Source organism: Heloderma suspectum, chromosome 10, assembly GCF_057233095.1.
Source record: "Heloderma suspectum isolate Gila_16-S chromosome 10, 16-S_ref, whole genome shotgun sequence".
NCBI lineage: Eukaryota > Metazoa > Chordata > Lepidosauria > Squamata > Helodermatidae > Heloderma > Heloderma suspectum.
The window spans coordinates 2,781,349-2,795,681 of NC_139467.1; the positions used below are offsets into that span (position 1 = coordinate 2,781,349).

Below are 14,333 nucleotides of genomic sequence, written 5' to 3' on the forward strand. Positions count from 1 at the left end.
AAGAGCACCTGGACTGCAGTCAAAAGCCTTGGGTTGTGGGGGCGGGGGGGGTGGTGTCTGTGAGAACTTGCTCTTACATAAGCTACAGAAAGGTCAGATAAGGCAGGAAGGGGAAGGACAGTGTGTGGGTTCAACCACAGAGGATATTTCTGCTTCCTCATTTTCCCCTCGCTATGGGATAGCTATCCCTCTGGAATCCCCAGCAGACTCTCTCCACATGCCTGCGGTGGGGGGTGGGGGGTGGGGTGGTGCTTCCAGGGCAGCTTGAGCCCCAGCACCTCTCTTCCTAGAAATTGACTCCTTTTTTTTAGTTAGGGTCATGGGAAGTTGCCTTATACCACATCTGATCATGGGTTTGACTAGCATTGTATTGTCAACACTGAGTGGCAGCAGCTCTCCTTATTTTCAGGCAGGATTCTTCCTTTCCCAGCCATACCTGGAGTTGCCAAGAATTGAGCTTGCTGTGGGGCCCTTTGGTATGCAAACCATGCACTCTGCCATTGAGCTACAGCCCTTCCCTTTGGGTTGCCAAGTGAGGCATCCAAATAAAGGGTTAAGAAGACTCTGGACCAATTTGCCAATATATTGTAAACACCAAGTGTGTGTGTGTGTGGGGGGGGGTTTGAGGAGCATAAAGTCAAATAATATATTTCTTATAGTTTTTCGTACCACCTATCACTCATATTCCCAGCCCAGAAGGTGCTATCATATATTGCAAGGGCTGAGTGAATATGGCGTATGAGAAGCATTGGTAGACCCCTCCTCCTCCTGGAATTAGTTTCTCCCCCCCACTATTTCCCCCCTTCTAGGACCCTCATTACATCTTGCGGCAGTGAGTTCCGAAAGTTAATGGTTATGTGTGAAGTATTTTCTTGGTGGCTCCAACCCGACAGCCGATCAGTTAAAACAACACGACTCTGCTGACAGCTTTGAAGAGTTTTGCATGGGGGGGGGTCGAGAGCGAGTTGGTTTGAGCCCTCAGCCATGCCGCGGGGGGGGGTGCATTTTCTTCCTCGACCGCGAATTCAAGCCATTTCTAGAATGGTAGTAAAAGTTTCTATTAATACCCCAACAAAAGCCGCCGCCGCCGCCGCAGAAGCAGCAGCGCGGCTGCGAGAAAGGGATTCCCTCTGACGTCATTGCTAGGATACCAAACAAACACAGCAAAAGACAAGACCATATATGGCTAATTGCGTCACAGGAACCCCAGTGGGCGGAGCGAGGGATCCCCTGCCTTCCCGGTTGAAAAAGACCCCTTTGCCGGGGCTGCCCGGAGACGCTTTTCGGCCAGCCAAGGCGCCGGGGTTCGAGGCACGCGCCGGCCGAGTTTGGGGCGCGGGGGCCCCCCGGGAGCCGCGTTTCGGGGCGCTGCTGAGAACGCCTCTCGGTGACGTCAGGAGGGGCCCGGCCCCCTCTTGTATAAATAGGCTGCTCTGCCGAGCGGGCTCATTCATAAGGTTTGGGCCCGCGAAGAAAGAGAGGCAGCGGAGCAAGAGCGAGCCGGGCACGGAGCGCAGGAGGCGGGACCCCACTTCTCCCGCGGCGGCTTTTCTCCTACCGGGCATCGCCGCGGATTGTGGATTTGGGACTCCTGGAAGCGGACTTTGGGCTGGCCTGACCGGCGGAACTTCGGCCGGCCGCTTCCTCGCCTCTCCGCCATGCTCCTTTGAAAGGCGGCGGCCGAGGCGCCAGCGGGAGGCGAGAGCGAGGGGCGCGCCGCCACTCGGCCGCCGTCTCCCCCCAGGCCGGGCCGCCGAGGGGGGAAGAGAGGGACGCGCGGCGCCCGGACACGGCGCTCCTGCCTCGGAGCCGGCGGGCGGGGCTCGCGGCGCGGCGGGGAAGTCTCGGCCGGCTGGCTCCGCGCGCCCCTCACCTTGGCTTCCAGGCGCCCCCCGCGCGGCCGCGGCCTTCCCCCTGCGCCCCCGGGGGAGATGTATCAGGGCTTCCGCGGAGACTACGACTCCACCTCCCGGTGCAGCTCGTCCCCTTCGGCCGAGTCCCAGTACCTCTCCTCGGTGGAGTCCTTCGGGAGCCCCACGGCCGCCGCTGCCGCCTCCTCGCAGGTAGGGTCGCGCTCGGGGCTGCCAGGGACGGGCGCGGCGCGGCGGCGCTCCTCTCCTGGGCAGCGGCTCGTCCCGCGCGGTGCTGCGCAGCGCCCCCGGGGCAAGGCTGGGGAGGGCGCGCCCGGGGGCCGCCGAGAACCGGCCCGGCCGCGCCCGCGGAGGACCCGGCTCGGCGCGGGCGCCGCCTCTGCTGCCCGGCCCCTCGCGCGCCGTGCGGCGGACCCTGTCGCTGCCCGCTCTCGGGCGCCCCCGGGCCCCCTGCCGACGGCCGCGGGGCAGCCTGCAGGCGCGCGGAGAAGCCCCGCGAGCCGGCCTCCGAAGAGCCCCCCGGCGGGCGGGCGGGCGGCCGGCACCAGTCCCCGCGGCGCTCCGGCGTCCTGAACTCTCCCGCTACTCGGTCCCGCCCGGGGCCGGGGCGCGCGTGCGCACGCGGGGCCGGCTCGCGGGGGGAGAGGAGGAGGAGAGCGGGAGCGGGACGGGGACGGGGACGGGGGGCGGGGTTGTGCGTAACGCATGACGTGCTGGAACCCTCCGTGCTGACGTGAAGCACGTACGGCGCGTTTTCCTCCGCCGCCTCCTCTTCCCCGAGGCGCGCGGGTTATTTTGGAACGCTGGGCCGCCCCCGTTGCTAAGGGGAGGAGCGGGCAGGAGCGCCGAGCCGATTGGCCGGGCCCGGCGCGGAGGCCCCGCCCCGCCCCGCAGGCTGCCTCGGCCGCGCGCTGCCCCGAAACGGCCGGCCGGGGCGCGACGGGGCTTGCGGGAGGCAGGCGCGCCCCTCCGTCCCGCCAGCCCCCGGGGCCGCCCGGGCAGCTGACGGCGAGAGGCCGGCCACGGAAGGGCGGCCCTCGCCAGCGCGCCGCCCGGCGCGGGATGCGCCGCCACGAGCCGCCGCCGCCGGCTCGGGCGGCTTCGGAGGGGGCGCGGACCTCCTGCCGCAGACGGCTGCCCGGGCCCCGTCCCGATGGCCAGGCGCCGCCCCGCGCCGCAGGCGGCCTGGCCCGTGCGCCGGCTGCTGGGAGCGGGGCGGGCGCTGTGGGCGTGGGCCGCTTGCGGGCGTCGCGCCGGCGGCGGGCTGCCCCCGCGTGGGCGGGCGCTGGGTTAGATGGGCCTTGGCCCGACCCGGCAGGGCTCTCCTGCCGCTCCCAAGCATCGAGCAGCCGCCTTCCCCGCGCGAAGTGGAGGAAAGGGGCGAGAGGAGGGGGCCGTACTGGCGCCCCTAGTCCTTCTGGTGGGGGTGCATGGCCGTAAGGCGGCTCCAGGGCAGCCAGGCTTAGTCACAGAAAAGCAATTTGGAGTTCCAAAGGATGTCGGAAAAGGGTTTAATAAAGGGATGGGGGAGCCTGCTGTCAGTTAACAGCCCACTCAAGGAGTCTGCAAGGCTAGGAAACGTGTTGAAATTCCAGGGCACGGCAGTGATGTTCTTGAGTGTAATCCAGGTGTATTTGTCTCTCCCAGCAACCAGTTGCAACCCATTTGAGAGCAGGGGCAAAAGGCATTTAGTGCAAGTGAAATTGCTTGAGGCAGGCGTGGCTTTCAGAAGAGCCTCTCCTTTAGACTGTGCTGTGCACAACTCCACCTGCATGAACCCCCTTCCTCGCTCTTGGGCAGGAAGGGCTGGCAAATCTTGAGGTGAGGCTTACCTTTGCAATTCATCCTGTCCTCTTAAATGTGTTCACTCTCTGTCCACCTATAAGAAGCAACCAGGAGTTTAGCAACCATGCACTTAGCTGCCAAGATCTCCCTGCCTGTGAGCGATTTCTGAGCAATGTTGCTGTGGGGGAGACCCTGGGGAGTTTTCTCTCCTGATCTTATTGCGGTCAGGCCGTTATATCTTCCCTTCCAGAGACCTGTGGGCTTTGAGGCTGGGGCCTGAAAAAGACCAAAGGAAAAAAAAGGCCGAGGTTTCGAACAAGAGCTCTTCTCAGTATCGGTGTAGAACACAAGTTATATAAAGCCCCTGAAAATCAATGAGAGAGCAGATGGATTGTCCTAAAAATGTCCATTGTGGTTGCAGCCATTGACAGCTGACACTTTTACCTTCAGTTGCACACATAATAACACCTAATGCTACTTGATGTTAATTATCAGTGGGGAGAGAAGTCCAAAGCTGCTGCAAAGTCCTTGAGAAATCTTAGCCTGCAGTTCTCGCTTGGACAGCAAATGGAGTGTAGATAAAACATATGTGATGATGAGTGGACTAAAGCTTGCACAAACTCTTGAACAGAAATCAGAGCTGGTTTAATAAAATATCTGCATTGCATCTCTGGGCCTCTTCGCAACTTCTCTCTTCTAGCTTGGATGGCAGTCTGGACTGGAGACCCAATGGTGGTGGTTCTCTGATCATGGGTCTTAGCTGGTTGACTGTTTTGGCTCTGATTCTGGGTAGTGAAGGGGCTTCTGGGGGCCATAATCTGGGAAGATCTAGATTCTAGAATCAAGATGAGGCACATAAACTAATTGGTCACTGAAGCTTCTGCTCTCTGTTGATTCCTTATCAAGTGTCTAAGACAAAAATATAGAAGGCTTGTGTGACTTTAGTTGTGCGAGTAGACCAATAGCAACAGTCTAGGTAAAAATGACTGTTGGGTTGGAGTGCCTCAGGATGAGTGATCAGGGAGAGCCCCATGTAATTTTCTCATGGAAGAGTGGGCTAGAAGTACAACAAACAAAATAAAGGTGTGTGTTTTTAAGCAAAGGTCATCTTTGAAGGGGTTTTAGCTGTTCAGAAATACTCTGTCATGCCCTGCTGTGTTTGAGGTCACAAGAACCCTGCCTTGCAATCTTCTCCTATTGGCCCCTGGATGCTGGATGCACACCACTCTCTCCCACATGATGGAGGCTGAAAAAGAGCCATTGGGCCCCAAACCATGGCGGTGAAGGAGGATGCCTTGTACACAAGGCATCCCCTGTTGGACCCCATTTTCGAAGCCTATATCACATAGCCCAGTCTTCCCCCACCCGGTGCCTTCTAGATGTGCTGGAATGCAACCCCCATCATGGCTGAAGCCAGCTGGGGATGATGGGAGTTGTATTCCAGCATATCTAGAAGGCGCCGAGTGCGGGAAGGCAAACATCACCCGTGAATGGTTTCTGGTGCCGTTCTCTGTGACAGTCTCTGAGCTTGTGGTGTCTTTGTATCCCTCCAGGAGTGCAGTGGCCTTGGGGAAATGCCCGGACCTTTTGTGCCAACAGTGACTGCAATATCAACTAGCCAGGAGCTCCAGTGGTTGGTGCAGCCCACCTTAATCTCGTCCATGGCCCAGTCTCAGCCGCCACCAGGCCAGCAAATGCCGCCACAGCAGCAGCAGCAGCCGCCGCCGCCGCAGCCGCCACCCCCTACCGTGGATCCCTATGACTTGCCTGGCACCAGCTACTCCACCCCAGGACTGGGTGCTTATGCTGCCGGTCCCTCAACGGCCCCTGTGGCTGCTGCCCCACCACCCTCCACCAGGGCCCGGCCCAGAAGGACGCGGGAGGAAACGGTGAGCGGGGAGGAGTGTAGGGCCTTTCTTCTGCTGTGGAACTTCCTCTGGGGCATCAGCAACGAGGTTACTAATTCAAATCATTTTGCACCTAACTCCAGCCCTGCTAGTTGGGGGTTCCCCAGCATGTTGTAACTTACAAGAGATTCCTAAAATCCCTTAATGGCTGCGTTTGCAGGTGGGGTGGGAACGTATCCGCCCTCTTGCATTCTGCATGCTTTCCTGGCTTGCTCCCCTCTTTCTGTCCCCCGCTGCCATGGGGAGAGTTGACACCAGGTGTGGGGTGCAAGGAAAGTATAGCTAGAATTGCAACGAGGAATCTGCCATTCTGTATCTTGCGCCTGAAGCAAACTGGTTTCGACAATACCCCGCCAAAGTTGGCCGCTTGAAGCTCCAGTATCTGTTGGTTCAAGTTCAACTTAGTTACATGTTGCTGCTCCCTAAAGTTGGGCTGCACTGGTGTATTCTTCTGGCTTAATGGTGCATGTGGGAAGCTGTGTGTGTGTGAATTTATGGCACATGGAACCTTGGGTTTCTAGTGAGACTGTGGAAAATACAGTCCATGAATCCACCCCACCACAAGTAAGAACATGATGTTCTTAGCAGTAGAAATGTTCCTGGTCTCACGCTGGTTGCATTTGCCATTCCAGCACCCCTGTTTTAAGGCCAAAGATGGAACAGCCTCTCCCAATCCAGTTAGGGGTGGGCACACTTGATTTGCCCAATACAGTGACAGCAAAGTCCCCTGGGATGGTGCCATGTCTAGGAAGGGACACTGCCTAGCCGCCATCCTTTGACTAACCGTATCTTATCCTTGCAGCTGACACCTGAGGAAGAAGAAAAACGCCGTGTCCGTAGGGAGAGGAACAAGCTAGCGGCAGCCAAATGCCGCAATCGGCGCCGAGAACTGACAGACCGTCTTCAAGCGGTAAGCGTGCCCTTGCGTAAACCTCCTTGGCTACCATAGGGTATTGACTTGTGATACAGTCTCCTTACCATTAGGGAACCCCACAAGCTTTAAGCCAAGCGGGGGCGGCTCGATGCCATGTACCGTGCCGTTATGCATGATGACGTGGCCTGCCTCGGATGGCTTATTGTTGGGATTTTAGAGGACAGCAAACTATCAATCACTTAGTTTCTTAGGAGACACCCAAAAGTACTGGAGGTGACTGAAGCCCTCTTTGTTGCCTCCCCTGCTGCCCAGATCTCTAATTTTGACACGGTCTCCCAAGAGCCCACCTAAGCTCCTTACCAGGTATTAAGGTCAAAGGTGAAGACCATGTTTTTCCAGCAAGATTTTGGATAAAGTGTCTTATATGGTCCTGATAAAACTTGGTTGGTGTAGTCATGGCACAGTTACCTGAATTTTGGAACAGTTTTTGTGCACATGTGCTAGCTTTGCATGGGGCTCTCTGGCAAGACTCCTTTGCCAGTTTGGCTAATTTGCTTGAACAAATTCCCAGTTCCTCCTGCGTTGTTCCCCTTTTCAGCTTCCAATTAAGAGCTTATCTTCCACCCCCATCCCTAGCTCTGCCATGCTTCCCATTCCCTGTGTTCTCTCCTTCCCTGCAAGGCAGTTGCTGTTCTACTCTGCCAACTTGTTGATGGTGGAGGAATGAGTGCCGCGGAATCTGTAGGCCAGAGTGGTTCTTACCCCTTCCAGTCTTGCAGCCGCCATTTTGAAGGAGGAGAAAGAAACAGTTGGCCAAAGTAGAGCAGGAGAAATTAAGAATTCTCCCCCCCCCCCCGCCAGCAGTCCCCAAAATTGGGTAGGGAATTTCTGGGCAACCCCCCCATCCTTATGGGCTTGTGCCTTGCGCACTGTTAAATGAGTTCATCCCCCGATGTTGATGGATTAGAGAGAGAACACCCTGATTGATAAAGGGAAGATGAAACATGAAGGGATTCCACTTTAGGAAGAAGCCCAGTCTCAGTATGCTCAGGAAAGGAGAACAAACTGAGCCAAGCCTAGCGGGTTTCACAGCCATTTACGCTTCTCTTGGGTTAGTTATTGGATTGGTGCAAGAAGACAAGGTGGTGGAGACGGGATACAGGCTGCCTCTCACTTCAGGCCCACAACTTGCCTGGCTCCAGTTAGCCAGAGTCCCACAATGCCTCACTAACTCCCATGGTCCCTTTGCTGCCCTGGCCCCATACTGACTCCAGTGCTCCACCTCTTCCCCAGGAGACAGACCAACTGGAGGAAGAGAAAGCCGAACTGGAGTCGGAGATAGCTGAACTGCAGAAGGAAAGAGAGCGCCTGGAATTCGTCCTTGTAGCTCACAAGCCCAGCTGCAAAATTCCTTATGAGGACATACCAGAGCTGAGTGGCCAGCCCAGCACCTCGACTGAGGTGGGCTCTTTAGCGATGCCAGTCAAAGAGGACCCCTTTGGGCCGACGGCCTACTCATCGGTGCCCCTCCTCTACCAGCAGAGCCTTGGCGGGGTCCAAGCTGCGGGCCCAGCGGAGGTAGCATTTTCTAGTTCTTACTTTACACATGGTGAACAGCTGACCGAGCCGTACCCGGTTAACCCTTCATATACATCTTCGTTTGTGTTCACCTACCCAGAGGGAGCCACCTGTGGAGCCACCCACCAGCGGAACAGCAGCAGCGACCACTCCTCGGACTCCCTGAACTCCCCCTCGCTCCTTGCTCTGTGAAACTCAGAACCCAAACTCAGATTTTGTGTCTAAACCGATAAACCCATGTGCACAAACCTCAGTGTGAGTGGAGGGGGCAAGAGATGGGGATGCGCACACGCCCCACCCACCATCTGGGAGCATCGGCCCTATAAAACGCCAAAAAACACGCAGAAACAGCTGCCAGCATCCGCCATGCCGCCTCTGGCCATGCGGCCTGTTGTTGTTGTCGTCAAACCTTCGGGGGCGCGACCCGTGGCAGAGAGTCTTTGCCGGTGGTTGTCTGTTTTAACATTTCCACGTCTGGGGCTTTGCAATTTTCAAATCGGGAGGAACCAGGACACTTCTGGGCTGCAAGTAGGATCCACCACCTTGGAGAGTTGTGACCCTAGCTTGCTTTCTTGAAACCAGGGCCTCACCTGAACACAAACCCTGGCTGAGCTGGACTGTGATGTTTCCCTACTTCCTACCAGCACTGTTGTAAGAAGCCGAGCAAAGGGGCTGACCTGTTAGGGGAAATGAGGATGAATGGGGCCCTACCTGTGTCCCCCACCCCAAAGCTGTGTTCTGGCTTATTCTGCTCTAACTTGCTCTGTGAATTCTGTGCCAGTTGCATTGCTAAAAATGGGCATTTCAGCGCTTTTCCCGTTATTAGTCAATCAACATAGCATAATCTGAATTTTGGGTCTCCTTGGAAGAAGCTGCGTTTTGCCAGTTATCTCCATTCTGGAGTATGGAAAGTGCCACGGTGCCATAGGAACTGATTGTGGCAGCAGCTTCTGTGGATTATTTTGGCTGATGCCTACTGAATGCTTGTGCCACACCAACACAAGTCTGGAATGTTGCACCCATGGTGCTTAAAGCCCAGTGATTTCAGCCTCTTCCTATGTGTGTTTACTCAGAAGTAAGTGCCACAGAGTTCAGTGGGATTGCACCCATAATTTATAGTGGAGAAAAAGAGAGGGGAAAATCTACCTTAATTGGCTTGCAAATAAAATACTCTCCTAGTTCACAAGATTCCAATTTCACTTTTTTACGGACTGCTCTGGGAATATTATTAAAGGGCAGTATAAAATACTGATAATAAACTAGCAGGAAAAGGGTATAACATATTGAATCTAGCAGAAAACACACTGAAGCCTTTTAGAGGCTAACAAACAACATGTCGGGGTGGGGGGAAGCAGGTGGCTTTTTGCTATGGAGTTGCACGGTGGTCTGACTTGGTCTACCCAGGCGTGGCTGTGTCCCTTTCTCTTTTAACTCGATGCTGGGTTTACCAATTGCCTTTTCAGTTCTGCCTGGTTCCCCAGAATGAATCCTCTCCCCACTGGGCCATCTCTCTTGCTCGGTTTCATCTGTGGGTGAGGAGGCACCTTGTGAGGTTTGACTGGATGGCAAAGGGTGTGGGGCTTCGCGATAATACTGTGAATGGTCCTCTTTCCTCTGTAGATGGTTTTCTTGAGCTTGTGGGACTGTGTCTTTCTGCCCTTTGCCAGCCCAGCCTGAGACTGATTGCACCTTTTCTCTTTTCCTTCTGCCTGATGTGATTTGAAGCCACCTCCTATCCCAAATTCCTCTTCCTTTTTTTCTTTTTTGGCCTTAAACCATTCCTTGTGGTTGTTCTGTTAATATAGCAGTCTGGGAGCTACCCAAACATGGAGGGTTTTCCCCCCCACTGCTCTTTCAGGCAGGTCATGCTGGTGGTGACCCCCCCCCTTCTGCCCTCTATGCTGCTCCATTCCACACTATTTCTAAGCCTCTGGCTATTTTTTGCCTCTCCCCTTTAGCTTCTTTTTCCTTTCCTGCTCCACCCAGTAGATGCCACTTTGGTGCCCCCTCCCCACCGATCCTGAGATGCTACCTATTTGCTCTTTGAAAAGTGTCAAGGGCTGACCCCACCCCACCTCTGAGACTGCATAGCCATACAGGACTTTAGCTGTTCTTCCCACAAGCCCATCATTTCCCCCGTAAGGGTCTGTCTGTGCTTCGGTTCCCAGCTGCAGCTACTGTGTATCTCGTGTGTGCGCTTGTGCAACAGCGCTGCCCGCTTCTGACACCGCGCTGCCTCTTATTAACCCACCACACAAGTGTGTTTATGGATTGGAGAAGCTGCCATGTTGCTTATTTGGATCTCTAGAGCACGCCATGATGCTATACAGAATGTTTCCAAGATTTTTATTGTGACCAAGCTTTTGATGTTGTTTTTTAAAATATTATTTTTAATCTATGGACTTTTACTTTAACCAGCTTTTTAAAAAACATGTTTATTATGCACTTGCTGGGGATGGGGGAATATTTTTATTTTTTTTAACTATTATTATTAATTTACCCCCTTGTGCTGTAATATTTTTTTGTGATGTGTTTTATTAAGCAATGGGGGGCCAGCAGAGGGGAAGGGAAAGGGAGACTCCGGACCCTGCCCTGGCCATCCTGTCCTGCACTTAACTGGTTAGCAAAATAGCAAATAAAGTCAGCTTTGAAAAAATGCACTTTTTTATGATGAATATAAGATCTATTTTTTGAAACTCATGTAAAAAAAAAAAAAAAGAACCATTAAGGTGCAATAAAAGATCTCGAGCCGTGGATCTGCCTGGCTTTCTCTGCACCAAGACCCGATCGCCTCTGGCCTTCAGCTGTCTTCATGTTCAGGGTGGGGCAGGGCTGGGCTGGGGATTGTGGAGGGTGGGGGGCTAACATGGTGGGCTCCAGTTCATTGGTGTGACTGTGGGATGGGGGTGAGTTCTGGGTCCTGGTGCTGGAGTGCCCTCTGCAGCATCAACCAAAAATAGGTAGTGCAGCATTTGAAAGAACTGCCTGTGCTGGATCATAGCAAGGGAGACTCCTTCCTTGGAGGCATCTAATCCAACAGCCCTCTTTCCAGTGGTGGCTGGTGAGGCAGAGGACAGGGCAGATGCATAGTATTCTACTGACATTGTCAGAGGAGCACAGTAGAAGATCCTGCATGGCGGTCAGTGGCTGCATGCTGTGCACTGCAGCAAATGCACCTGGTTGTGGTGGGATTTCTCTGCCCCAAGGGGGTGAGGAAGAGGGTCGCAGCCCCCTTTGCCTCTACCGTAGAGCCATCTCTGCCTCTTTCCATAACAGCTGTCAAACTCACATGAAATAGGGGAAGCTCACAAGCAGGACACCAAGGCAGCAGCTCCTCTCCCCCAATCATTTGCTGCCAGCATCTGAGGGTCAGATATAGTGTCCCTACATATGGAGGCTCCATTAAGTCACACCGAGTCATGGGTGATAGCCATATGCCAGTGGGCACTGCAACACAAGGTACTGCAATGTCTCCCCAAGGAGCTTGTCTCCAGGCAGCTTGGAACAGGAGCCTTGTAGGAGCGCCTGTTTCAGCCTTGGGGGGGGGGGTGGCAGAGTAGTCAGGAATGGGGAAGTGCTAAAGAGCATCTCTCCTGTGCTACAGGAGAGCTGATTGCCCAGACCTGAGCATTGCATCGTGGGGGTGGGCAGGAAGGGCGATGCAGCTCTGGAGACAGGAAAGTGGCAGTCCTCTCCTTCTGGAAACCCCTGTGAGCCTTAACCTCACGGCATCCACCCCTAAGGCCCTTTGTGATGCTTTCTGTAAGCTGCTGGGGGTTGAGCAGGTCAATTCCCCCTCTCCAATGCCCTCCATTGGGGGGGGGGGGCTTCAGCCCATGCCAGCTCCAGGTTTCTAAGGACCCTTGTGCAAGACACCCTCCATGGGCCGCTCCCTCACTGATTCTACCTTCTCACTGCTATTGTTGCCAGCTGTTCCTGCTCCTCACCCTCTCAGCACTGCTCCCACTGGGTTGGTTGGCAGGCAGAGAGCCAGGAGGCATCTTCTGCTCCTCGCCGCCGCCACCACCACCATTGTCTGGGCCGGAGTGAGAGGCAGGTGAGGGTGCAGTGGGGAAGAGGAGGAGTAAGTCCAGGGGGCTTTTGTCAGGGGGACCCTGGTGGGGCGAGGGCCCTTGGCAGCTGCCTGACCATGCCCACCTTTGACACCTTAATGCTCAGGATGTCAGCTGCTCTCGGCCAGGCCTGACGGACTCGCACAGTCTGCTTGACTTCAGGTTTCCTGTCCTCATTCCACCCCCCTTTGCTCAACTGCCAGCAACATTGTGGAAGTCCTGGGGCTTCCTTGCGGCTCGTTGCCTTTTTAAACATTTTACAAACTTAGGTAGTTCTGCGGGATTAGGGGGTCCTTAATAACCCCGCTTCACTTCCAGACTGTCAGACACGCAACCACCTGAGTTGGCTGTTGGAGGGAGCAAGTGCGCCTTCAACAAAACGCCGTCATCCACCCTCACCCTTTAACAGGGGCTGCCAGACAGCCTATCCTCCTCCAAGGAGACCGGATGGGGCTCAGACAGGCCCATTACCTCTCCCATTTCCTCATGTTTCTTTCTCAACTGGCACTTGGAAAGCCTCCCCCGACTGGCAGTGATGGGAGCTGTAATCCTGAGGATGCCAGATCGGTGAAGGCTGCATGGCTCCTCCAGTGCATTGAGCACACTTAATTCTTATTGAGCTGTGTAGGAACAGCTTTTGGTTTACAAACATCTGCATACCCAGGGCATCACCCAACAGTGCAGAACAGGTCTGGGCAAGGGGTGGCCCTGCAGATGTTGCTGGGCTGCAATTCCCATTTGCCCTGGCTAGCATAGCCAGTGGCGAGGCATGATGGGAGTTGAAGTCCAACATCTGCAGAGCCACCAGGGGCTCACCCCAGGTATAGAAACACCTGCCTTATTTCTGGGTGGCCTGGCTCTGCTTCTATGCTAATAAGCACCCAGGCATCTCCATTCATTATTATTATTAGAGGCAACAACAGACTCTTCCTCCCCTTCATGGATATGTCTAATCCTTTTTTCTTTTTTTTAAGCTAGCTAAAGAATCAATCCACATGTAGCATTTCACTCTTCCCTAACCTGGTGCCCTCCGGAAGTGTTGGACTACAACTCCCATCATTTCCAGCTGGCATGGCACCAGGCTGGGGAAGGCTGCCTTAGGCCAAATGCACCTCTGAACTACATCCCTGAGTTCTTTTTAAAGCGTGTGCTGGACCCTTCATATCCAAGCAGAAGTTCCCACTGGGTTAGCAAAGCAAGTCTGCGCAAATCTATCCAAGCGCCTTCTGGGCAGTAGCTTGGGCCCGAGGGCTGAAAAAGAGTCTTGGGGCTCCCCCTGCTGGGGATGAGGAACATCAGCCGGGACCATCTCAAAGCCCGGGCTCGCGTTGGCGGGTTGTGCTTGTTGATTTGGCTAGTCGTGCTTTAGAGCAGTGAGCCAAGGAACGGGGAAATCTTTTCCAGGAGGTCACCCCTCTCCAACCTGGTTTCCCTCAGAGGTGCTGGATTACCATTTCCCATGGCTGCTGAGCAGCTTCTATTTGAAATATGTCTAGATGGCTTTTCTTTAAATTCCAGCATGGAGGACAAATATTTAAACATTTTAAAATAAACCAGACCAATTGCACCCAATAAAAGTTACCCAAAGAGAAAGGAAACAGCAGGGAAAATAATCAGCTGGTCAACTCAAAGCATCCTTGGAAAAGGGCAGTCTTTGACCTGCTTCTGAAAATAAACTTTGGAGGGGAATATAGGAACTTCATGGAGGGAGCATTCCAAATGCTAGGGCCACAGTGGAAAAGGCCCTGCTTCTCAGGTTGGCCTCCCTGTAAGATGGAGTTCAAAGCAAGGCCCCACTTGGAGTTCTTAAGTGCCTGGTGACATTTGGGGTGTTTGGTGGTGCAGGGTGCTTTGGCCTCCAAGCAAAGCCAGCGCTACCATTAGGCACAGCAAAGTGCTCTGAAGCAGTGTTCCCTAGGCTTCCTACTGCAGTTCATTCATCCAGGGGGGCAGAAGCACAGGCCAAGGTTCCAATCCTGCCCTCCCTAGATAGCCTTCCCCCCAACCAGCAATTGTTTGGAAGCTTCCTGGCTTTTGCAGTTTTTTCCCCATTCTAAGAAGTTGAAATGCCTCTCCTCAGGCTTTGTTACTGGCAGGAAGCACTTGAAGCTAAAACAGGCTGGTACTTTTAGTATTTCCGGCCCCACCCACTGCTGGAATGCAGCCTGAGAGCTTCTCCAACATGGAATTCAGACCTCAGGTGGAAAGAGGTTCTGCGCCCCTGCATTATGCCGTACACCCGTAT

At 54.6% G+C, this 14,333-nt stretch overlaps 1 protein-coding gene across 2 annotated transcripts; it reads left to right on the forward strand.

Moving 5' to 3' along the window:
- Positions 1 to 1,931: 1,931 nt before the first annotated feature.
- FOSB (FosB proto-oncogene, AP-1 transcription factor subunit) lies at positions 1,932 to 8,207 on the forward strand. Of its 2 annotated transcripts, none has more exons than XM_084814298.1 (4): positions 1,932 to 2,063; positions 5,210 to 5,611; positions 6,366 to 6,473; positions 7,731 to 8,207. In XM_084814298.1, exons 1-4 carry the CDS (start codon positions 1,932 to 1,934, stop codon positions 8,205 to 8,207), a joined length of 1,119 nt encoding a protein of 372 aa, XP_084670424.1. The 2 variants fall into 2 exon arrangements, with proteins under 2 accessions (XP_084670424.1, XP_084670425.1); XM_084814299.1 differs by having other exon boundaries at positions 5,210 to 5,545.
- Positions 8,208 to 14,333: the final 6,126 nt, after the last annotated feature.